This window comes from Pongo abelii, chromosome 9 (assembly GCF_028885655.2).
Source record: "Pongo abelii isolate AG06213 chromosome 9, NHGRI_mPonAbe1-v2.0_pri, whole genome shotgun sequence".
Taxonomy (NCBI): Eukaryota; Metazoa; Chordata; class Mammalia; order Primates; family Hominidae; genus Pongo; species Pongo abelii.
The window spans coordinates 4419642-4445558 of NC_071994.2; the positions used below are offsets into that span (position 1 = coordinate 4419642).

Here is a 25917-nt window from a genome sequence, read left to right on the forward strand (position 1 = left end):
AAAAAAAAAAAAAAAAGAAATAAGAAAAGCATCTACAAAAAAACCCCACAGGTAACATACGTAAGGGTGAAAGATTGCATGCTTTCTTCCTAAGAATGAGAACAAATGTGTTCACTCTCACCACTCTTACTCAACACAGTGCTAGGGTTCTAGCCACTGGAATAAGGCAAGAAAAGAAATAAAAGATCAGAAAGATACACATTGAAAAGGAAGAACTGAAACCACCTGTTTGCAGATGACATGATTGTCTATGTAGAAAATCCCAAGGAATCTACCAAAAGACTTTCTAGAAAACTTGTTACCAAAAAAAAAAAAAAAAAAGTCCAAGTGACGGGGCTCACACCAGTAATCCCAGCACTTTGGAAGACCAAGAAGGGAGGATCACTTGAGTCCAGGAGTTTGAGACCAGCCTGGGCAACATAGGGAGACCCCCATCTCTACAAAATTTTATTTTTATTCTATGTTTTTAAATTATTATTATTTTGAGACAGAGTTTCACTCCATCACCCAGGCTGGAGTGCAGTGGCACGATCTCAGCACACTGCAACATCTGCCTCCCAGGTTCAAGCAATTCTCCTGCCTCAGCCTCCCACGTAGCTGGAACTACAGGTGTGCACCACTATACTCAGCTAATTTTTGTATTTTTAGTAGAGTGGGGTTTCATCATGTTGGCCAGGCTGGTCTCAAACTCCTGACCTCAGGTGATCTGCCCACACTGGCCTCCCAACGTGCTGAGATTACAGGTGTGAGCCACTGCACCTGGCCCCCAAATTTTATTTTTTTAATTAGCCAGGTCTGGTGGCTCACACCTGTAGTCCCAGCTGCTTGGGAATTTGAAGTGGGAGGATCGCTTCAGCCTAGGAGGTCGAGGCAGCAGCGAGCTGTGATTGTGCCACTGTACTTTAGCCAGGGTGACAGGGCAAGACCCGTCTAAAAAAAAAAAAAAAAAAAAACCCTAAAAATGACACATACCACACATACCAAAGGTGTTGAATGAGAAAAAAAAAGTAAATATAAATAAATAAGTAAATAAAAATGATACTAAAATCTCAGCCCCTGGAAGAGCACAGTGGGCAGGACTCTCCATCCTTGTGGGCTCTTCGTTGGCACCACATGGGTTTCCTGCACGCAGCGCTGCCTCATCAATGTCATTCTCTGGATGAGCTGGATTAGTGCAGTGACAAGGAGCAGGCAGGAGGTGGGGGTCACCAAGTGCTGGGAGTCAGGAGCTCACTGGGCAGTCCTCAGCCCCAGAACCCACAGAGAGTTCCCATGGGACGTCAGTGTTGTACTTCTCGGGAGCAAAGTCCTTAAAGATGAGTATCATCAATAAAATTAAATTTTTAGGCCGGGCGCGGTGGCTCACGCCTGTAATCCCAGCACTTTGGGAGGCCGAGGGGGGTGGATCATGAGGTCAGGAGATCAAGACGGTCCTGGCTAACACGGTGAAACCCTGTCTCTACTAAAAATACAAAAAATTAGCCGGGCGTGGTTGCAGTCGCCTGTAGTCCCAGCTACTCGGGAGGCTGAGGCAGGAGAATGGCCTGAACCCAGGAGGCGGAGCTTGCAGTGAGCCGAGATCGCGCCACTGCACTCCAGCCTGGGCGACAAAGCGAGACTCCATCTAAAATTAAAAAAAAAAAAAATTAAATTTTTAGAATTTAATCCTTTGTATTTCAAGGGTTACTACCTATTCATTTTGTGTATGCTATAGAAAAAAAAAGGGGTCCTTATATTTCATTTACTGAAAGCAAAAAAAAAAAAACAAAAAAAAAAAAACCCACAGGCTGGTGGAGTGGCTCACATATGTAATCCCAGCACTTTGGGAGGCCGATAGGGGTGGATCACTTGCAGTCAGGAGTTCAAGACCAGCCTGGCCAATGTGGTAAAACCCCGTCTGTACTAAAAATACAAAAATTAGCCACTGTGGTGGCAGGCACCTGAAATCCCAGCTACTCAAGAGGCTGAGGTGGCCGGGCACCGTGGCTCACGCCTGTAATCCCAGCACTTTGGGAAGCCGAGATGGGCAGATCACGAGGTCAGGAGATCGAGACCATCCTGGTTAACATGGTGAAACCCCGTCTCTACTAAAAAAATACAAAAAAATAAGCCAGGCGTGGTGGCGGGTGCCTGTAGTCCCAGCTACTCGGGAGGCTGAGGCAGGAGAATGGCGTGAACCCGGGAGGTGGAGCTTGCAGTGAGCCGAGCACCCCAGCCTAGGTGACAGAGCGAGACTCCGTCTCAAAAAAAAAAAAAAAGAGGCTGAGGCAGGAGAAAGTACTTGAACCCAGGAGACAGAGGTTGCAGTGAGCCAAGTTTGCACCACCTGGGTGACAGAGTGAGACCCTGTCTCAAAAAAAAAAAAAAAAAAAAATCTGCGTCAGTTTTTTGTTTGTTTGTTTGTTTTTTTAAAGAGACAGGGTGTCTTAAGTGATCCTCTTCCCTAAGCCTCTCGAATAGCTGGGACTACAGGTGCACACCACCACACCCAGCTATTTTTTTTTAATTTTCTGTAGAGACGAGGTCTTGCTATGTTTCCCAGACTGGTCTTGAACTCCAGGCCTCAAACAATCCTCCCGTGTTGGCCTCCCAAGGTGCTAGGAAAACAGACATGAGCTGCCATGCCTGGCCACTATTTCTAAAAAACCATCTTTCAGTTGGTGAGAGTATGGGACGGAAGTGGATGTGAGTCCTGGTCACGGCAAAGTTCTAGCCTTTCCTTTGTCACAGAGCACATAAATGCTTGGATAGCTACAGCTGGCCACATGTGAAGCAACTCCTGAGGATAATGAAATTATAACCAAACAGGACTGCCCAGTGCAAGGGGAGAGGGCCCTGGTGCTTTGCCTGCCTGTCGGGTATCTCCCCTCTGCTAAGACCACCTTGGCTTTCCTTTGTGGGAGCCCCTCCCCTGTACTCAGGCCCCAGTTCTAGGGGTGGCCAATGTAACCTAGCGTGGCCAGTATCTTCCATCCCTGGCTATAGGGATTGGTTCAGGAACGGGTGCGTGACCAAAGTCAAACCAGTAAGTCCAAACCGGAGATCTGCACTGGAACAACTGGGCTGCAGAAGGGCTCTTGCTGATGGGGTCCCATGCTATGCACCACTAGGCATTGCCTGTCCCTTCATGAGGAGACTCTGCCTTAAAATGAAGTGACACAGGGCAAAACAGACCCAGGAAATAGAGAGACCAAAGCCCGAGAACACAGCAGAGATCCTGGATCCAACCCTACCTGAAGGTAGATGTACCTCTGGCCTTCCAATACACAAGCCAACAAATTCCCTTCTTTGCCTCAGCCAGTTTGATTGCAACTTTTATCACTCATTTTCTATCTGATGCAGGAAGTTAAACCTTCTCTGGTGTGGGTCAATCTGAGGCTCCCAGGATGTTCACAGAAAAGGAACAGTGAATTCAACGAGAGACAGAATGCTATCACAGCTGGCCCACATAACTACAAGGCCTCTGAGAGACCCAGCTTAGCTGTTGCTTGTTTAGATGACACAGACATCCATTTTTAGGGTTGTATTGCAGCACCAGCCTTGGTTATTCCCCTGAATATGCAGATCCCCACTTACTCCTGGAAGGCTAAAAAAGTCACGTGTGCTCTTCACTCCCACTGCCTCACCTTGCCAAGTCCTGAGTCCTAGTTACACCAGCAAAATCACACAGCCATACAAACTAATGCCACTATAAATATATAATCTATTCCTGGAATGAATAAGCAATTATACCAAGGTTGCAGGATATAAAGTTAATGTATGAAAGCCATTCGCTTTCCCAAATACCAGCAATGAACAAGTATAGACTGAAATTACAGTCAGTTTTCGCATAACACAGTCAATAGGTTCCTGGAAACTGACTTTAAGTGAAATAATGGTCTGTATAACAAAACTAATTTACCACAGACTAACTCATATGAACAAGAGTTAAGTTCTTAGAGCATACAGTAAGTCGTTTTGCTTAAAGTCAGTTTCCAAGAAGCTATCAAGGACATTAAGTGATGATTTATTGTATAAATGCATGATCTCAAACAGCAGCGTGGCCCCCACATTCCTAGTATAATATCCCCTCAGATCCTGCAGGAGCCCCTGAATAGGGCTGTTACCAGTTTTTGTGTCCTCTAAATCTTTGTCCACATCAGTGCCAGAATGATCCTTCCAAAATACAGATCAGGTGACTTCTGTGCTTAAAATTCAGTAACTCCTCACTGCATTTAAAATGAAATCCAATTGTCTTGAGATGACCTACGAAACTTTCTGATTTGCCCCTGCCTGTGTCTCTATTCTCCACATGTGCCAGATGCTTCAGCTGCATCGAAGCCCTTGATCACACACACACATCTCAGCCTTGCCTCTCCTGCTACTCAGACTTCCCTGTTTCTCTTGGTTTACTTGAACTTCTTCTTTCAGACTCAGCTCACTCCTGACCTCCTCCCAGAATCTTCCCCTGAATCCACCCTCCTTCCTCTGAGTGACCCTGGCCTCTGTACCTTTCATGTAGTATCAAAATTGTCTGTTTTTCACTACATCACAAACTTCAAGACTGAATCATTCTCTATTTGCTTTTTTAAAAATTAACCATTTGAAGTGTACAATTCAGCAGCATTTAGTACATTTACAGTGTGTGCAATCACCTCCTCTATTTAGTTCCAGAACATTTCTATCACCCTCAAAAGGAAACCCTATACCCATTATCAGTCATTCCCCACTCCCTTGCCAACCACGAGTCTGATTTCTGTCTCTGCATTTACTGAGATTGTCTCTTTTATCCTTCCATCACCAATTCTTAAGCAAAGAGGCGGGAGTGGGAAATCCAGTTTGTACAATGAGAGGGCAACCAAGCTGTCCTGAGTTAATGGCCCCACCTAGTGGCTAGTGTGGGAAATGTCACTCAATCTCTTCCCCTCTCTCAGGTCGCTCCAGCCCCCTAGGGGATCCTGGTCCAGCAAGCCCTCTGTATTTCCTTTCACCAGTCATTAATCTCCTTTAGGCAAAATCTTGCTCAAATATCACACAACTTCTTTTTCCCCACCCAGATCAGATGACTAGACAAATTATGTCAATATCACTCTTCGACCACGGACACATTTTTCACTCTCCCACCCTTTCCCTGAGGTCATATCCCTTTCAGGACCAAGCCTTATTCAGGTACTCTTTCCAAATGTGACTCCTGCCCCCACACGTCTGTTAAACCCCAAGGCTCAAAGTTCTAGTATATCGTTACTGTTTGACATCCAGAAAAATGCCTGGATGGTCTTGCAGTGATCAAGACTTCAGGGCTGGCCTTCCATTCTGTGTTCTTGCTTCCTCTTTTCTTTGTCCCCCTGAAGATTTTCTTGATCTTTTTGCAAGCTCAACTTTACATTTAAAAGATACCTATTACAATTTATCTACCATTTTTGGTGTTGTATGGCAAAAGAGTTTTCATAATGTCTAGATAAAAATACTTCCAGAACTGAAAGTCCTTGTTTGAATTTTCACCATGAGCATGTAATGAATCACTTGTATATTTGTTAGAAAGGAAGCAAACAGAAAATAAAAAGAGAGGAGGAGGGAAAGAGGGGCCCATTCGTTCGAAGCAGAATTAAAGATAAAGCAACAAAAATCATACGCATTTTGACCTCTTATATTGGAAAGAGGTTTTTCTTTTTGAGATGGGGTCTTGCTCTGTCACCCAGATTGGCGTGTAGTGGCATGATCACAGTTGACTGCAGCCTGGACCACCTGGGCCCAAGTGATTCTCCCACCTCAGCCTACCAAGTAGCTGGGGCCACAGGCACACACCAATATGCCCAGCTTAATTTATTACTATTATTATTATTCATAGAGATGGGGTCATACTACATTGCCCAGGCTGGTCTTGAATCCCTGGGCTCAAGTGGTCCTCCCACCTTGGCCTCTCAAAGTACTGGGATAACAGGTGTGAACCACTACGCTCAGCCTAAAATTTTTACACCTGAATTGTGCAAAAATAAGAAGAAACATGCTCTCGCGTGTAAACGAATGCCAAACATGCTAGAGGGAAATTTTGTACTCACTGACTCAGTGGATCAGTTGGGATTCATACTTGGACTCATAGTAGAGACTAGAAATAACAATGGTTTAGATAAAATAGAAGCTTACGTCTCCATCTCATTTTTTAAAAAGATCCTAAAGCAAGTTGGGTGTGGTGGCTCATGTCTGTAATCCCAGCTCTTTGGGAGGCTGAAGTGGGAGAATCGCTTGAGCCCAGTTCAAGACCAGCCTGAGCAACATAGCAAGCCCCATCTTTGCAAATAATAATGAAAAAAAATTAGCCGGCCGTGGTGGCACACACCTGTGGTCTCATCTACTCGAGAAGCTGAGGTGGGAGAATGGCTTGAGCCCTCGCCACTGCATTCCAGCTTTGGTGACAGAACAAGGTGTCTCAAAGGGAAAAAAAAGTCCTAAAGCAGGCAAGACCAGTGTGGCAGCTCCACGATGCAAACATGAATCCAAAATCTTTCAGGATGCCTCATGGTCAAAAATGGCTGGCAGAGCTCCAGTCATCAGCCATCACACCCACATTCCAGAGAATAGAAAGGAGAAATGGGAAGAGTGGTGAGATCAAAGGATACTCCAACTGTCTGTCCTTCTATTGACCAGTCCCAGAAATCCTCCACAATTGAGCTTTGCTTCCAGAACAGTCACAGAGCTAAATCAGATGACAAGTGACAGACAATTGTAGTCTTTCAACCACATTGCAATGCCGAAGAAACTTGGGACTGTAACAAAGAGGAGAGCAGGGAAAGGCATACTGGTTATTAGTGTCATGCTGGGCAATCCCACTGCTGAATATTCACCCTCCAGACTCAGGTGCGCAAGAGTGCACTGAGTCTCAGGACAGGACAGCACTGTGGTAACAGAAAGATGCAGAAAGCCAGTAAATGTCCCTTGATGGGGCTGACCTGACTTTCACACACAAATGAGATTCTCTGCAGAGGGTACAAAAAGAATGAGATAGAGAAAGATGGACAAGCTGGGCACGGTGGCTCACGCCTGTAATCCCAGCACTTTGGGAGGCCGAGGCAGGTGGATCGCCTGAGGTCAGGAGTTCGAGGCCAGTCTGGCCAACATGAAACCGTCTCTACTAAAAATACAAAAAATTAGCCGGGCATGGTGGCAGGCACCTGTAATCCCAGCTACTTGGGAGGCTGAGGCAGGAGAATCGCTTGAACCCGGGAGGCGGAGGTTGCAGTGAGCCGAGATGACGCCATTGCACTCCAGCCTGGGCAACAAGAGCGAAACTCCATCTCAAAAAAAAAAAGAAAGAGAAAGATGGGCAAAATATATCACATTGATAAAGCAGGTTGTAGAAGGTGAAGTACAGTATGATCCCTTTGTACATAAAAAGGGATTTCTGTACTATACATACACGCTCCTATATGCAGAGAAAATTTCTGTAAAATTATCCATAAATTATTGACAGTTGCCTCTAGGAAGGGAGAAAAAGGAGAAAAAAGAGGAAGAAGGCTTTATTTTTTCACATTACGCTGATCTGTACTGTCTGGATTGCTTCTGAACTCATATATATATATATATATACACACACACACATATACACATATACATATATACATATATACACATATACATATATACACATATACATATATACACATATATACACATATATACATATATACACACATATATACATACACATATATACATATATACACATATATATACATATATACATATATACATATATACACATATATACATATATACACATATATACATATATATACACATATATATATACATATATATATACATAAATATATATATATATTTTTTTTCTTTTCTGAGATGGAGTTTTGCTTTTGTTGCCCAGGCTGGAGTGCAATGGTGGGATCTCAGCTCACCACAACCTCTGCCTCCCGGGTTCAAGCGATTCTCCAGCCTCAGCCTCCTGAGTAGTTGGGATTACAAGGGCCCACCACCACGCCTGGCTAGTTTTGTATTTTTAGTAGAGAGGGGGTTTCTCCATGTTGATCAGGCTGGTCTCGAACTCCCAACCTCAGGTTATCCACCCGCCTCGGCCTCCCAAAGTGCTGGGATTATAGGCATGAGCCACCATGCCAGGCTTGAACTCATATTTTTATATTAAATATGTTCATTCAGAAAAGTAACAGTAAAATAAATAAAAAGGTCTGACAATTGCTTAGAGGCCACCCTCAGACTGTGGCACCCCCTCCTGCTCCCCCATCCCAGGCTCTGAAGGTGCAACACTCAAGAGAAATGCAGCTTCTGAATTACTTTCTTTGGTTGTGATTGCTGGGGCTGGAATGATGGCTTTGAGAAATATTCTTGCATTCCTTTAGGGCTAGTGTGCCTCCCATTTTCCCTGGGCCTGCTCCCATTAAGCTTTCTCCTCCCTCCGCTGCAGCAGCCTCCTGCTCAAGGTCCCTGTGACCCCCATGCTGGAGCAGGGGTCAGATCTATCTTCATCTCCCCTGGTCCGCCACAGCCTCTGACACCGCGGCCGCACTTCCTCTTTGGGATGTCCTGGCCACCGGCTCCCAGGACCCCATCATCCTATCACTGCCTGTTGTTTCTGGGTCTTCTTTGGGGGTCTCTTCTCTTCTCCCTGACCTCTAAATCCTGGGGTGTGCCAGGTTTCACCCTTGGCCATCTTCCCAGTCTGCAAATACCCACGTCTAGGGGTTTAATCCAATCCATGGTTCTAACTCGTGCTTACAATTCTAACACTTACATTCCCAGTTGGGTCTCATCCCTGAACCCCACACGGAATTCCAGCAGGTGCTTGGATGTCTAACGGGCAGTCAAGGAACCTCCCTCAGTCCTTCCCGTTTCAATAAAAGGCAACTCCATACTTCTTGCTGCAGGCACTAAAAACCTTGGAATCATCCTGACTCCTTTCTTTTCCTCTTGCTGTGTCTAATCTGCTAGCAATTCCCGCTGGGTCTATCGTTAAAGCACAGCCAAATGCTGAGGCCCGCGTCTCCCGCTCTGCTGATGCCACGCCTGTCTACGCCTCCACACCTCTTGCCTGGGTTACTGAACTGACCTCTTAACTGGGGTTCCTTCCTCCTCCTGCGCCCCCCTGAAGATATTCTGAACACAAATTCATCTCCCTGCTTGGCTGTGAACCCTGGAGTGGCTCCTATTTCACTCAGGGTCAGACTGAAGTCCACACCGCAGTGTATAGTGTTCACATTAGACAATGAATGAAATCTGTTTCAGTGAGCTGGTCCGGAAACCAAACCATTACTGAGACTGTTGTTTCTATGGGAAGATGAATTCTGAGCCCTGCACTGTGGATTAATTAAACCACATCAAAATTCTAAAATTCTGCAGGAAAAAAATCCTACCATAAACAAAGTAAAAGACAAATGGAAAAACAGGGGAGAAAGGTAGGCAAATATTATAAATACACAGCACATAGAGAAAAACAAATCTTTCCTAAACAAATGTAAAGCTGTTACCCTCTCATAGTGAGAGGTGCATTAAACCCACAACATGAGACCACCTCAACCTACTGTCAAAGCTTTTTTTTTTTTTTTTTAAATTTATGAGACGGAGTCTCGCTCTGTCACCCAGGCTGGAGTGCAGTGGCGCGATCTCAACTCACTGCAAGCTCCACCTTCCGGGTTCATGCCATTGTCCTGTCTCAGCCTCCCGAGTAGCTGGGACTACAGGTGCCCGCCACCACACCAGGCTAATATTTTGTTTTTGTATTTTTAGTAGAGACAGGATTTCACAGTGTTAGCCAGGATGGTCTCGATCTCCTGACCTCGTGATCCCACCCCCCACCCCGCCCCACCTTGGCCTCCCAAAGTGCTTCGGTTACAGGTGTGAGCCGCTGTGCCCGGCCTATTGGCAAAGCTTTTTTTTAACCTGCTAATGAGCAGTGCCAGCCGTGGTGCAGAAGGCGGGCCAGCTGGTTCTCCCCATGGCAGGCAGTTGTTACTTTCCACCCAAATGTACAAGAACCAAGAACTGAATCACATGCCCAGGGTGACAAGGCAGGAAGCGCGGGGCCAGGATTTGAACCCAGGCTGACTCCTGGGCTGAGTCTCCTGGTCGTCTTTCCTGAAACCAAACCCTATTCATGGCTCTCTGCTCTGGCAAGCTGTTGGATACAAGACCCACCATGAGGGGGACAGAAGGGTGGGGACCCCGGCTCTCAGAGTTGCTCAACCGAGAGGCACAGAGCTTTAATTGAAAAGCAACGCGTATCACACGTTGGTGCTGACTGACTCGGCTCACTCATTCCTTCCCTCAATCAGCTGCAGATCATTCATCAAGCACCTACTGGGCTCCTGGGACTGACCTTGCAGGGGAGGGGAAAAGAAAATAAAGACCCTGTGCAGAATGCCCAGGCAGACGTCACAGCACACAGACCTCGTGGGGACAGTGGCCTGGGCTCCTGCGCTGCTGGCACAGACGACCAGGCTTGGTGGCCTCGAACAACACAAGCATCTCCCCTTACAGAGCTGCAGGCCAGAAATCTGACCAGGTCTGCTGGGCTGAAGTTAGGGCGTCCGCAGGGCTTCCTTCCTGCTGGAGGCTCCCGGGGTGTCCACTTCCTTGCCCGGCTTCCAGAGGCCACGGTGCTCCTTGGATCCTGGCCCCTGCCTCTTCCACCTGTAGGGACCCTTCAGATTGCACTGGGCTCGCTCAGATGATTGAAAGGAATCTGCCTTAAAAAAAAAAAGTGGTAAAATATACAAAGCATAAGAATCACCATTTTAACCGCTTTTCCACGAACAGTTCGTTGACTTGCAACACAGTCACACTGTCGTGCTGCCGTCGCCGCCATCTAGCTCCAGAACGCCCGCAGCTTCCGCCGTCGCCGCCATCTAGCTCCAGAACGCCCGCAGCTTCCGCTAGGTTTCGCGAGGGTTTGTCTGACTCCTCCAAACCTCAGTTGGAACTGATCCCATATATTGAAGGTGAGGCCTAAGGAAGCACTTGGGTCATGGGGGCGAATCTCTCATGAATAGATTAATACCCTCCCCAGGGGCAGGAGGGAGTTGTTCATTTTTGTGAGAGCTGGTTGTTCAAGAGCCTGCACCTGCCCCGCTTGCTGCCTCTCCCCCACGTGATCTGAGCACACGTGGGCTCCCCTTCCCCTCCCCCAGGAGTGGAAGCAGCTGAGGCCTCCCCAGGAGCAGACACGGGCATCAATGCTCCCTGTACAGCCTGCAGAACCTTGAGCCAAATCTCTTTCCTTTAGAAATTACCCAGCCTCGGCCGGGCACGGTGACTCACGCCTGTAATCCCAGCACTTTGGGAGGCCAAGACGGGTGGATCACCTGAGGTCAGGAGTTCCAGTCCAGCCTGGCCAACATAGTGAAACCCCGTCTCTACTAAAAATACAAAAAAAAAATTAGCTGGGAGTGGCAGCAGGTGCCTGTAATCCCAGCTACTCGGGAGGCTGAGGCAGAAGAATCGCTTGAACCCAGGAGACGGAGGTTGCAGTGAGCTGAGATTGCACCATGGCACTCCAGCCTGGGCAACAAGAGCGAAACTCTGTCTCAAAAAAAAAAAAAAAAGAAAAAAGAAATTACCCAGCCTCAGGTATTCCTTTATAGCAACACAAAGAGACAAAGGCATATTCCCAAATGGAAACTCTGTGCCTATTAAACATTAGCTCCACACCCCAACCATGCCCGCCCCCCAGGCCCTGGCAGCCACCATTCTCTGTCTCTGTGAATTTTGCTGCTCTAGGGACCTCATGAGTGGGATCATACTGCATTCGTCTTTTTGTGACTGGCTTCTTTCACTTAGCATAACATCTTCAGGTTCATCCGTGTTGTAGCATGTCAGGATTTCCTTTTTTTTTTTTTTTTTTTTTTTTTAAGAGACAGGGTCTCACTCTGTTGCCCAGGCTGGAGTGCAGTGATGGGACTATATAGCTCACTGTAACCTTGAACTCCTGGGCTCAAGGGATCCTCCCACCTCAGCCTCCTGAATAGCTAGGACTGTCCTTCCTTTCAAAGGCTGAGTAAATATTCCACCGTCTGTATTTACCACATTTTATTTACCCACTCACCCACAGATGGACAGTGAGTTGCTTCCACCTTTTGGCCAGAAAATAATGCTGCTGCTATGAATATGGGTGTAGAAATATTTCTTTGAGACCTTGTTTTCAACTATGTGGGGTATATACCCAGAATAGGTATTGCTGGATCATATGGTACTTTTTTTTTTTTTTTTTTTTTTTTTTTAGGATTTGCTATACTGTTCACAGCATCTGCCACATTTTACCTTCTCACCAACGGTGCATGAGGGACTCAATTTCCCCACATCCTCACCAACTCTTGTGACCGTTTTCTTCATGGTAGTCACCCTCATGGGTGTGACATGTTACTGCAATGTCTTGGCTCTGTCCCCCAGGCTGGAGTGGGGTGATGCAATCATAGCTCACAGCAGCCTTGACCTCCTGGGCTCAAGCAATCCTCCTGCCTCAGCCTCCTGAGTAGCTGGGACTTCAGGCGGGTCCCACCACACTCAGCTAATTTTTAATTTTTTGTAGAAACAAGGTCTCCCTATGTTGCCCAGGCTGTTTTCAAACTTCTGGGCTCCAGCGATCCTCCTGCCTCAGCCTCCCAAATAGCTGGGATTACAGGTGTGAGCTGCCGTGCCCAGCCTCCATGTGGTTTTTTTTTTTTTTTTTTTGAGACGGAGTCTCGCTCTGTTGCCCAGGCTGGAGTGCAGTGGCACGATCTCAGCTCACTGCAAGCTCCGCCTCCCGGGTTCACGCCATTCTCCTGCCTCAGCCTCCTGAGTAGCTGGGACTACAGGCGCCTGCCACCACGCCCAGCTAATTTTTTTGTATTTTTAGTAGAGACATGGTTTCACCGTGTTCGCCAGGATGGTCTCGATCTCCTGAACTCATGATCTGCCCGCCTCGGCCTCCCAAAGTGCTGGGATTACAGGCGTGAGCCGCCGTGCCCAGCCTCCATGTGGTTTTGATTTGCATTTCCCTAATGATAGGTGATGCTGGGAATCCTTTCTCCTGCTCGTTTTCCATCTGTGTATCTTCTTTGAGACATCTATTCAAATCCTTTGCCCGTTTTTAAATGCTTTGGGTTTGTTGTTTAGCTGTAGTTCTTTAAATATTCTGGACATTACCCCCTTATCAGATGTATGACTTGCAAATATTTCTTCCCATTCTCTAGGTTCCCTTTTCATTGTTATGTCCTTCAATGCCGTTTTTTAAATGACAATCAACTTACCTATTTTTTTTTTTTTTTTGAGATGGAGTCCTGCTCTGTCACCCAGGCTGGAGCGCAGTGGAGTGATCTCGGCTCACTGTAACCTCTGCCTCCCAGTTTCAAGCGATTCTCGTGCCTCAGCCTCCCAAGTAGCTGAGATCATAGGCGTGTGCCACCACACCTGGCTAATTTTTGTATTTTTAGTAGAGACAGGTTTCGCCATGTTGGCCAGGCTGGTCTCGAACTCCTGACCTCAAGTGATCCGCTCGCCTCGGCTTCCCAAAGTGCTGGGATTACAGGCGTGAGTCACCACACTCGGCCCAATTTAGCTATTTTTCCTTTTGTTGTCTGTGCTTTTGGTTCCGTATCTAAGAAATCATTGCCGAATCATGAATGTCATGAAAGCTTCAATGTCATGAAGCTTTCCCCGTTTACTTCTAAGACGTTTATAGATTTAGGTCTCGTGTTTAGATCTTTAATCCATTTTCAGTCAATTTTTCTGTCTGGTGAAAGGTAAGGGACAAACACCATTCTTTTGCATGTGAATTTCACTTTCCCAGTGCCGTGTGCTGAAAAGATAATCTCCCTATTTGAAGGCCAGCTGATTAGAAACCTTAATTCCATCTGCTACCTAATTCTCCTTGGCCATGCGGGGTAACATCGTCACAGGTTCTGGGGATTAGGATCTAGACATCTTTGGGAGGCCAGGATTCTGCCCACCAGAGGGAGATCGGGCCTGCAGGGACTCACGTGCATCTCATTCACACACCCTACTCAGGAGAACACAACTGACCTTTGAACAAGGGTGTGAACTGTTAGCGTCCACTTATACGCATATCTTTTCAACCAAACACATAAAAAATACAGTATTCAGACTGGGTATAGTGCTGTAATCCCAGCACTTCCAGAGGCTGAGACAGGAGGATGGCTTGAGGCCAGGAGTTCAAGACCAGCCTGGGTAACATAGTGAGATGCCGTCTCTACAAAGACCTAAAAAAAAAAAAAATTAGCCAGGCATGGTGGGTGTGCACCTGTGGTCCCAGCTACTCAGAAGGCTGAGGTAGGAAATTGCTTGAGTGAGGGAGGTGGAAGCTGCTGTGAGCTATGATGGTGTCACTCCACTGCACTCCAGCCTGAGTGACAGGGACTCTGTCTCGAAAACAAAAAATATAGTATTCACAGAATGCAAAACCTGCACACACAAGGCCAACTTTTCATAGATGTGGGTTCTGCAGGGTACTGGGGGACTTGAGTATGTGCAAATTTGGGTACAGGAGGGAGGTCCTGGGCCCAATCCCCTGCTTGTACCGAGAGATGGCTCTATTCCTAGGTAATAGCAGGAGGTGTAATTCACAGAAAATATTGACAAACATTACATCAAGAGATAGCTAAGTCAGGCCAAGCTGACAGCTCACAAATGACAACTGAGCTGTCTCACATGGTTTTTAATCAAAGAAGCACTATTATAACAATGACAGTAGGTAGAAAAAAAAGCACCTTATCACACAACATAGAATTATTTGACTATGTTGCTGTCTGTGTGCATTTTCACAATCATCATCAAAAGCAGAGCTCGTCTTCCCATGGGAGGTCAAACAGGTCAGAAGAAATAACCAGAGGCAAAACGGAAGAAACAACAGAATTCAAAACACAGGACTGAGGGGCCGGGCGCGGTGGCTCACACCTGTAATCCCAGCACCTTGGGAGGCTGAGGCAGGTAGATCACTTGAGGCCAGGAGTTCGAGACCAGCCTGGCCAACATGGTGAAACCCCGTCTTAACTAAAAATACAAAACTTAGCCGGGCATGATGGCAGGTGCCTATAATCCCAGCTACTCAGGAGGCTGAGGCAGGAGAATTGCTTGAACTTGGGAGGCGGAGGCTTCAGTGACCTCAGATTGTGCCACTGCACTCCAGCCTGGGCAACAGAGCCAGACTCCGTCTAAAAAAAAACCTCAAAACCAAAAAACATGGGACTGAGATGAGAAAAGGGGGAGAATCCTAATGTTTCAGGCAAAATAAGTAAAAATTATTAAAATGTATTGTTACCTTTTGTTGTTAAGATATCTTCAGTGTGTTCCATCAGACTCTGGAGGTGTATCCTGGCAATACATCTCAAATTCAAGCAGGTAAATGAATCTAGTAGGTATCTGACTAGAAAGAGGGGTTAATTCTTTTATCCTCACTTTCAGATGAAGAAATCGGAGCTGAAGGTCAGCAAGGCAGGTATCAAAACCCGTGCCCACTCCATGCAGGCCCCGGCGTGGAGGGACACAACAGGGAGAGCTTTCCTCTGAGAGGAGGCCCCTGGCCAGTCCTGAGCTGTGTTCTCAGATCTCCTTGCTCTCCTTTCAGAACTTCCTCTTCTCCTTGGTTAGAATTAAACACAGTGGTGGGGGCTGGGTGCGGTGGCTTCATGCCTGTAATCCCAGCACTTTGTAAGGCTGAGGCAGGCTGATCACCTGAGGTCAGGAGTTTGAGACCAGCCTGGCCAACATGGCGAAACTGTCTCTACTAAAAATACAAAAATTAGCCGGGCGTGGTGGTGCACGCCTGTAGTCCCAGCTGCTCAGGAGGCTGAGGCAGAACTGCTTGAACCTGGCAGGTGGAGGTTGCAGTGAGCCGAGATTGTGCCATTGCACTCCAGCCTGGGCAACAGAGCAAGACTCTGTCTCAAAAAGAATAAATTGATTAAAAAAATAAAAATAAACAGTGGTGGAATCAGATTTATTGTGTCAGCTTCCCCAGCGCTGAGCCATCTCTCTTATTCAACATCTCCCCTCCAAGGCCCAGCACGCAGTATGTGCACAGTTAATACCATGTCAGTCACTCTCTGAACATCTTGGGTTGAAGAAGCACTCGCCAGCGTATCTTCCAGGAGCAAAGTGAGCATTTTCACCTGGACAAAGCACTCTCCATGCTGTGCCCACATCTGAGCGCCCAGAGTGGCCAGCAGTGGCTTCAGTGGTTCTTGGAGGTGCCTGTGTGCCGATGGCTCCCTATGTGCCACAAAATCATTTTCCATGTCTGGGCATCAAGAGAGAAAAGCACGTCCATGTCCCGCCCTCCCTCCTCCAGCAGGCTGAGAGCAAGCTGCTCCCGAGCAAGCATGCCCCTAGGCTGTTCTTCAGGCCAGAGGGGACCTGGGGAGTGAATCCAACTTTGAGACAGAAGGTACGGTGAGCTGACATTAGAATGACCACATCTACACTGGGCGCGATGGCTCATGCCTGTAATCCCAGCACTTTGGGGGGCTGAGGCAGGTAGATCACTTGAGGTCAGAAGTTCTAGACCAGCCTGGGCAACATGGTGAAACCATGTCCCTACTAAAAATACAAAAAGTAGCCAGGTGTGGTGGCGTGCACCTGTAGTCCCAGCTACTTGGGAGGCTGAAGTGGGAGGATCGCTTGAGCCCTGGGTGCACAGGTTGTAGGAGCAGAGATCATGCCACCGCACTCCAGCCTGGGCGACAGAGCAAGACCCTTTCTCAAAAAACAAACAAAAAACCCCAACCACATCTAAAAGGAAAGCGGCTAAGATTCAGGTGGTTGGCTCCAGGCGCACAAGCTGCCAGGCCACGCTTGGCCACCAACAGAACAGAAACACAGACCCGCTCAAGATGTGTCCCGCTCCTGTTGAGCCCCTGCCATGCTCATCCGCAGGCGGCACAGGCAGAGACAGACTGGGCAGACAGTGGGCCAGCAGGGGCCCTTTCTGCACGGCCCCCTCCCTTCGTCACACCCTGTCCTCCAGCCCCCTGACCCCGTCTGCCCACCCCTGCTGGGACTTTCCCCTGATTCACAAGCCTTCGTGCCTCATTTCTTCAGGACCCAGCTCCCTGCAGGTGGCTGTAATCTCACCCGGCAGACAGGCCCTGTGTGGGACGGGGCTCGCCGTTAGGGCTCCCGCCCTGTGATGCAGAACCCACGGCAGCCCGGTTGTGGGAGGAGGGCGGGGGCACTCTCACATTAGGCTCCTGTGGGCAGAGCTGGCAGAGGCACTGTTTACTAAGCCAGAGGCAGGTGTGGGACAGCCCAAGGGAGGAGGCAATGCTCCATCACCACCCAGGCTGGAAGGGGTAGCAGGCATGTCGCACAGCCAAAAGCTCCCTGGGAGCACCTGATGGGCAGGAAGTGTGAGCCGGAACCCAGCTCCCCAGCACCCCCGGCTCCCGAGGGCACACCTGTTCCCTCAGTGCCACTGTTCCCCTTAGCCTTTAACTTCTGGTGCCCCTGAACAAAATGAGACTGGGAGCAAAATCCCCCTCAGGATTTGAGAACTGTAATTCAGAAATCACTTTTAAGCACAGAGTGTTTTATTTTGCTTGGAACCTTTGTGCAAAAAACTGAATCATCTGCCAGAGTAAACACATTTCAATTCATAAGCAGCACCTTTGAAGGAACACTGAAAAGGGAACCGTGCAGTTCAGTCTAAAGCCAGAACAGAACACGCGAGACGCACAGGATGGCGGGAGAGCCTCCGCCAGCCCAGGTCCGGGGCGCAGGAGGCCGAGTGTCGACGCAGCTTCCACTGCAGAACGGAGTGACCACAGACCAAAGCAAATCACGCAAGTGGATCAAAAAAAGTTTATTCTGAATTCTTTAATTTAAAAAAATCATACCTATGAGGTGTGCTACAGGAATTCAGATACAATAGGTTGCATATAAAACCCGACCTCATTGCTCATTGTGGTAAAGCAAGGATGATGAGAAATGCACCTCAGGAGCGAAAACACGCTTCACGGGCGCTCCTGGACCCAAGTCCCGAGACATTTCCACGTGACCTTCTGGAAAGACACACTGCCCACCTGACTGCACGACGGGACTGGTCCAGCCTCCCGGCTCCTCAGGAAGGAGATGAGTTTCCTACAAAGTGAGTGGCCACAAATGCCAGGACAGCCGTGTCCTGGAGCTGTGGGGGGACCTTGGGGAGGAACATGCACTCATCTGTACTTCACACTTCTAGCCTTCAACTGATCAAACTACTGTAATTGAACATGATATTTTGGCAAAAATACTACATCCCCATTGATGGGAGGAGGGTTCCTGGCGGCTCAGAGCAAAGCAGGCCCTGCCTTCCTTCCCAAGGCCGAGAGGCCATGCTGTGACATGCACACACACCGCCTCAGGCTGCCCGGTGGCCCAGGGACCATATGGGTGACAGTCAAGACATCAGCCTTTGTGAAAAGCCAAGCCCGACGTAGACCTCAACTGCACTGTGCGTCCCAATCCATAGACCCGCAGGGCAGGGGAGGATTTCAAGGACTCAGTGACACTGCCCGGCTCCCAGCAGCCCTATCGGTGACCTGGGCATCAGGGGATGGGTAGAGACGAGGACAAGCTGGAGTGGGCACAGGAAGAAAACCAGGGTCTCTGCTAGAAGCCACCTGATCCTGCGGGCTGTCATGGTATGACATAGGCAGATTTCCCATCTGGCATGGCAGCTCCTGTGCTCTGGGTGACTTAGCTCCGGGTAAACTTCCATCAGGCCCACCCCTCTCCTCCCAAACGGTGAGACTCTAGAGGAAGCCCCTCGTCTGGGACAGTCCTTCCTGCCTACCCGCCACAGGGACGACCTGAGGCCTCGTGCTTGTCCTGGGAGGTCCTGACTGCACTTGATGGGCACGAGGGCAACACGCACACAAGAGAATGCGAGCTCCCTGAAGCTGCCGCGTGTGACAGTCAATTTGGCAAAAAAAAAAAAACAAAAACCATCAATGCATAAAACCAATTACCAAAGTCCTCCTAAGGAATGTGATTACAATATATTAGCAAATTCTGTGGCATAAACATTTTCAAAAGCATCAGCAAAAGTATTAAATATAAAAGCAATGTGTATATTCCCCTCCCCACCTTCAAAAAAAAAAGAAACCCAAAACCCAAGAACCAAAGAAGGCCTGATCTGTAGTGTGAGGATCCGGGGCGCAGCTCCGGGGGGCTGGAGGCCCTACTGCCGCAGCTCCACATAGTTGGCTGGGAAGAGCCCATACCGGCCCTTGCACACCCCACGCCACCAGCCGTCATCAATCATCTCGATGTTGGTGATGATGTCGTCGGGGTCAAATGAGATCTCATCATCGCCCGCTGGGGAAGAGAACACAGAGAAAGATGCTGAAGTGCAAGCGTTTCCTGGTCTGCCAGAAAAAAACAGCGCAACCCAGAGCGAGCTCCCAGGCAGCCTGCTCAGAGATGCCCCCTGCAGAGATGCCGGCCACTGCGGAGGCTCCTGCTGCCTCTCCCACACCACCAGGGCCAGGATTTGTGAACATGAGCTGAGAGATTACAAAGACGCGCAGGGCCCTTCACACAAGCACCAACCCCACCCGGACCCCTTCCTCAGGAGCAGGTCTCCACCGCCTAACTCCAGCCCCGCCCGCCCTCCCTTCCCCTCTCTCCCTCCCTTCCCCTCTCTCCCTGGCAGACGTGTCTGTGGAGGGGGGGGGGAGATGGGCTGCACCCAAGGTCATGGGGCTGTGGAGGCCGCACTGGAGGGACACCGGGGGACACCTGGAGAGAAGCCCGAGGTGATGGGTGAAATGGGAATGGAGGGCAAAAGCCACGGTGATGAGAATCCACGCACAGGTGCAGAGACGTCACAGACACACCTGCACGTGTGCAAAGGGGACTGAACGGGGACGGCCAGCGCTCACTTATGGTAGAACGCCAGCTTCCGCGCTGATGGAAAGCTGCAAACGGGAAGCACTCAAGAGCCAGCGGCCGGGGGTTCTGAGGGGAATCCCACGCCACCCGTAAGATGCTTGTCAACTGCAGACGGGTGGTGGTGACTTTGTGGACCAGGTGGTGGCTGTGACAGAGGGACAAGTGGACGCCATGCGGCCCAGCAGAGAGCCCCACTGCGTGGTCTCCATGACTTCACCACCACCAGAGCACAGCTCAGCCTGGCCCGGAGGGAACACGGGGCGGGCGGCTGAGGCCAGCCCAGGAGCTGAGGCTGCTCTGAAACTGCCAAGGCCGCAAAAGGAACTCAGGGGAACGCGCAGGCCACATGGGAGCTGGCGGCCAGGGCAGGACAGGCAGGAATGGGGTCTCGAACATCAAGGCATCTGTGAGGCCCTCTCACCTGGAGGGTGGGGTGTCCCTGTGGGACAGCATCTTTGATCTTGGGAAACACGCTGGAGTCTTTGGGGGTGGCAGCACCCCTGCAGCTCTCCAAGTGTTCAGAGAATACTAAAGATAACAGGGGGTGTGTACATGTGTGTGCAGAGATGGAATCCGGGTAGGGAACATGGGAGTTCTTGGCACTATACCTGCAACTTTTCTATATCTCTGAAATTATCTCAACATAAATTATTTCTAAAACTAACAACGCTGGAGAAGTGAATTCTCAGGAAACAAGCAGAGGCAGGCGCAGCTGCCAGGGTCTCCCCTCCGAGCGCTTTTGCAGGCCGCTCACCAGCCTGGTAGTCATACAGGGCGACGGCTGTGATCCCCAGATCGTTCTCGTACTCATCGTAGGTGCTGTCCTCTAAAAGAAAGCCATGACAGAGCTGAGCAATACAAAGTCCCACACAGGTTTCCAGCCTTCTCAAGTTTTAGATGACACTTCCTAAGATTCTGTCCCAATCTTAGGGAGGGCAGCTGAAGCCCTCCCTTCCTCTGCCCCTGCCTACCCATCCCCAGCACAATGGGGACCTTCCTGGGACCCAGCACAGGAGCCGATGCCCCAAATGTGTCTAGAGCACTTCTCTCCAGGGACAAGACCCTGCAGCAAGCCAGCAAGCAAAGGTGGGTCAGTGGAAAACCCACGCTCCTCGCAACGATGCCACAGGTCGAGCAGGATGTCCCAGGAGCTCCCGGCCCTGGGCAGGGCGCTGCAGCGTGGGGCCCCAGTACCTGCGGGATAGTGGCCCGGGGCCTCTGCGCTTTCGTAGACAGCCTCTGTGGCGTAGGCCAGGCCCTGCTGGCTGCCGGCCTCTCGGTAGTCAGCGGCCTCCACGCTGTACATGGGCTCCGGCTCTGTCCCGCTCACAGGGCCTCTGTAGCTCAGCTCTGCCTTGAAGGAAGCCGCATCCTGGGGAAGGGTCACACGCACATGGCACGGGGCCCTTGCTGGCTTCTAGAGAGCAGTAGCTGTACTGCCACAGCCAGCAGAAACCCACGGGCCATCTAATTCTCAGTCCCAGCCAGGACTGAGAAAACAGACACGGTATAGGAAGGCCAGGCCTGCCGGTGTGTTCACCATGGTGGTGAGTGCCCACGTGCCATTTCCTTCCCGATGATGACCCAGTCCTCACCACCAACACTCCAGTCCTGCAATAAGCACACCCACACGCCCCTGCCCACGCTGTTGCCTGGGGGTAGAGCCTGTCTTTGTTGGGTTAATTTGGCTGATTTCTTTTTTTAGGCCTCGATCTCCAAGGCCACACAAGGCACCCTTGGGCCGAGCGGCCAACCTCCTGCCCTGTGCTGCTCGACCCTGGCCCTGCCTGACAGCAGCTTCACCACATGGCTCCAGAGCAGCCGAGCGTGCAGACAGGGCATCGCCAAAGAATCACATTTAACTACAAAGGTGCACAGTGGAACACCTCTCTATCTATAACCACTGCCGCTTTGGAGCCCCAGTGAAAATTCTGAACTGCTTATCACCGACAGTGGCTTTAATCAATGTTTCTGACCAGGGTCCACCTGATGTCACCGGCAGTGACTGAGAGAAAGCAATGCCGACAGCTCAGAACTGCACACCCAGGAGATCTGGGAAGAGCCGGTGGTGGACAGCTGCTAGCCAGGGAGAGTAACCGGGCAGGGAGAGCGACTCCAACCTCAGCACAGGCACGGGGAACCACACAAGGGCTGAATTGCACAGGAGGAGCAGGGTCGGAGTTTCCTTGAGGCAGATGATGCTGGCTGCCAAGGGGAGGGACTAGAGGGGGAGGCCGGTTCCTGACGAGCTGCAAGGCCTCACTTACCACATCCCCCCAGGGCCCGGCAGGGTAAAGACAGCAGGCAGCAGCATAGCCAGGGAGGGACAGTCGGGTGGTGACGAGGCCACGGCCAGCGAGGCCCAGGTCCCAGACCCTGCCTGTCTCCAGGGGTCTCTCTGGGCTCCTGAACTCCCATGGTCTGGAGCGTGACCTGTAACTCACTGGCTCCTGGGCGAGGAGAGATGAATGCATAGACCAGGACGATGGCCACGGGATGGAGAAGGGGCAAGGGCTGGGGCCAGGAGAGGTGGTTACAGGTAGAGGGTGTGGTTAGCGCAGAGGTGCTGGTGGGGAGCAGGAGACCCAAAGTCAGGGATGGGAGGGGCATTGGCAGGTGGCTCTGTAACTCAGGGATGGGGACGGAACACTGGGGGACCCATGAGAGGGGGTCAGCAGCACAGGGAAGGGACGGACAGCACGTCTGCAGCCACACTCATGAGGGGCTGCAAGGCTGGAGAGCTGAACAGGGCAGGCACAGAAGGCAGATCGCGTGGGAGGCGGGGGCTCAGTGATGAGGGAGGGCGGCATTGCCATTAGGGAGTGTGGCAGCGTCCCGCACAGCAGAGAGCAAGTGGGGTGAAGACACCCCCATCTGATTATCTGACAGCAGGTGACCCCAGCAGGGACTGCAGTGAAAGTGGCCAGACTACAACAGGCTGCAGAGGGGTGAGGGAATGGCACGTGGGCCTGCACAGCTATCCCCCGACAGCACCGAGGCATGTCACCCACCCCCGAGGCGCTCCTGGCCCACCCCTCTCCAGGCGTGGAACACAGTGATGCCCTCTACACCCATGCCGCGCTGCCTGCCTGCAAGGGCTTCCTCCGCTCCACAAAGAGGACCTGGGCTCTGGCAGTAACTCACGCTCATTCAAACACCAAAGACACCAACCTCATAGACAGGGCTCGAGGGCAGCCTCTCCTCGGTCGGCTGAGGTGCAGGTGACGCAGGGGGCGTTTGCGTTTTGGCTCTGGCTTGCTCCTGTGATTGAAAACAAACAGCAATCAGAATGCTGCCACAACATTCTGCACTGTCACGCCTGCCGTGTTTCAAAAGATTGTGCACAAACTCTAGGCACGCTCTGGGGGAAGGAGCAGAAAACACCCACACCAAGGCTGAGCTGGAGCACCAAGCCTCAGATCCCACCAGCACCCAGGCAGGATCCAAGGGCCAGGTGAGCTGGAGCACCAAGTCTCAGATCCCACCAGCACCCAGGCAAGATCCGAGAGGCAGGTGAGCTGGAGCACCAAGCCTCAGATCCCACCAGCACCCAGGCAGGATTCGAGGGGCAGGTGTGCTCTGAGGCCAAGATCACACAGCCAGTGACGCGACAGTGCCGGGACTGGGCCACACAGCTCATTCTCGCCTACACACGATCAGATGGTTTAGGCACAGGTTTGGGAGTCTGAGTTGATGCTGCAATGGGTTGAGACTTTGGGGACCTTAAAATGGGCTGAGTATGTTTGCACATGGGATGGACATGAAGCTTTAGGGGCCAAAGGATAATAGCCCCTCAAAGCTGCTGACACTGCAGTCCCCAGACCCCATGGGGAGGGACTGTTTGTGATGAAATTAAGGGTTCTGTGATGGGGAGAACTCTGGACTGTCTGGGTGGACCCAATGTAATCACAAGGTCCTGAGAGGAGGCAAGCAGGAGTGTGAGGGACAGAGGAGGGGCGGTGACAATGAAAGCAGAGGCTGGAGATGGGAAGATGGGGCCGCGGGGCCGCCAGGAGGAACACAGCCCTGCTGACATCTTTGAGGACTTCTGACCTCCAGAGCTGTGAGACACTAGCTATGTGCTGTGTGGTGGTGACTACGGGAGCAATGGGAAACTCACTGACAGCCTGCGGGCTCCAGTGCCAGATGCTGAGTCTGAGGGTGAGGTGGCAGGCACAGGCACACCGGCCAGGGAACTGCCCAGGCAGGATCTGAACCCCAGGTGTCCACTCCAAACCCCCTCCCTCCTCTCCCTCTGCAGGCAGCCTCGCTCTAATGGGAACAGTGGTAGTGCTGTCTTGTCTTGTTGAAGAGAAAACCACCCCTGGTCTTGAGACCCTAGCACAGTTCTGGCGTCTATGGCCTTGCCTGACCCCAACAGGACAGTTGTATATTCCCACATCACCTGGTGCCATCCACAGGTTAAACACCCAAAGTACCACGTCCTGTGTGGCCCTGCAGGGGCTGGAGCAGGGCCTGGGGTGGGTAGGAGAAGCCCAGGCTTCCAGACAGGTTGGGCCTGCCCCACACTGCAGACGTCCCAGCTGCAGAGCCACACCTGGTAACTTCACACACACACATCTGTAGGCCTCAGGCTCTATTCACAACCCCCTAGATCCAGCTGAGCACAAGGAAATTCCTTGTGGGTGGCAAGCCACGCAGGCTAGACCCAAAGAACCCAGACACAGGCTCGTGCTCCGCCCCTGCCAGGCGGGCGCTTCTGGCATCTTTCTCGGGGAGTGCTTCTCCACAGCCCAGGGGCTTGGGTGAGTGGGGCTGGGCTGACCAAGCAGAAGCAGGCCCCGAGAGCAGGCTGCCTCTGCACAGAGTCCCCTCCAAGCCCCAAACTTCCACCCGGGAAAGGAGGGGCTTCCAGAGGGAGAGGGGTGAGAAGAGACTCAGGCTGACATCTGGACAGGAGCTCCGTGGAGGAGGAAGCCAACAGGACTCTGCTGTCAGCCCAGGAACAGAGGGCAGGACAGGTTGGCGGGTCCCGGGGCTGGACCGGCAAGACCACAATGGCGCTAGCCGGCTGCCTGGAGCATTGTGGCCAGAGACTCAGCCTATGTGTGGCTGCAAGTGACAAGTGCCTTAAAGGAGAGTTAAACATGCCTTCCAAGGAAAACCTGGCCAGGAGAGAATAAGCCCCGCCCAGGCCCCAGAGCTCTCAATCCCCCCGGCACAGGTGCCAGGGAGGGCGCGCTGTGGCTCACTCCTCACCGCTCACCTCCAGCTTCCTCCTGGCCTCTTCCTGCTCCTGCCGCTCCTTGGCCATCCGCTGGGCTCTCTCCGCCTCCGCCTTCCGCCTGTCCTCCTGCTCTTTCTCCTTAGCGAGGTTTTCAAAGTTAGCTCTGATGTTACTTGTTTTGCTGGCCACTATAGAGGAAGGAGGGAAGACGTGTGGCTTGAGCACAGCAAAAACACCGCTCCTGGACAACAGCCCCACCCACACAGGGCGACCTCCCCAGGAATCGGTCATCCCCCTAACCCCTGAGGAGGGAAAGGTTCTTGCAGCTGCCAGCTCAGCCCACTGGTCCGGAGCCAGCACTGGGCACCTGCCACAGGGCACTGCGTACCTCGTGGGACTGGCAACCCCCCTAAGCTTGGTATCAGGAAGATCTCTAAATAAGATGGTATCTTCACCACCACACTCACCTTTTTAAATAAAAACAGCCAATTTCCCTTAAAGACATCTGTCCTTGAAAAGCAGTTAAGGTACTGATGTATACTGTAATTGATGTATACTGAGTATAGTAAATCTCAACCAGAGTATACATGTTTTTATATTCTGTGTGACAAAAACGGAAAAGAGGGCAGTAGCTCATGCCTGTAATCCCAGCAGTTTGGGAGGTTGAGACGGGAAGACTGTCTGAGATCAGGAGTTTGAGACCAGCCTGGGAAAGACAGTGAGATCCCACGTCTATTAAGAAAAAATAATGATAAAAATTTAAGTCAAAAGTGGGGAACATGGCCGGGCGTGGTGGCTCACACCTGTAATTCCAGCACTTTGGAAGGCTAAGGTGGGCGGATCACGAGGTCAAGAGATCG

At 50.8% G+C, this 25917-nt stretch overlaps 1 protein-coding gene across 8 annotated transcripts in view; it reads right to left on the reverse strand.

Moving 5' to 3' along the window:
* Positions 1–17782: 17782 nt before the first annotated feature.
* Positions 17783–25917, reverse strand: part of CTTN (cortactin) — a 37904-nt gene continuing 29769 nt past the window's right edge. For all 8 annotated transcript variants that reach the window (XM_024254618.3, XM_024254621.3, XM_024254617.3 and 5 more), the window contains 5 exon segments: positions 25097–25245; positions 23041–23130; positions 21064–21241; positions 20624–20695; positions 17783–19293 (listed from right to left, as the gene is read on the reverse strand). In XM_024254618.3, the coding sequence (XP_024110386.1) occupies positions 19157–19293; positions 20624–20695; positions 21064–21241; positions 23041–23130; positions 25097–25245 (626 nt within the window). In that variant the 3' untranslated portion in view covers positions 17783–19156.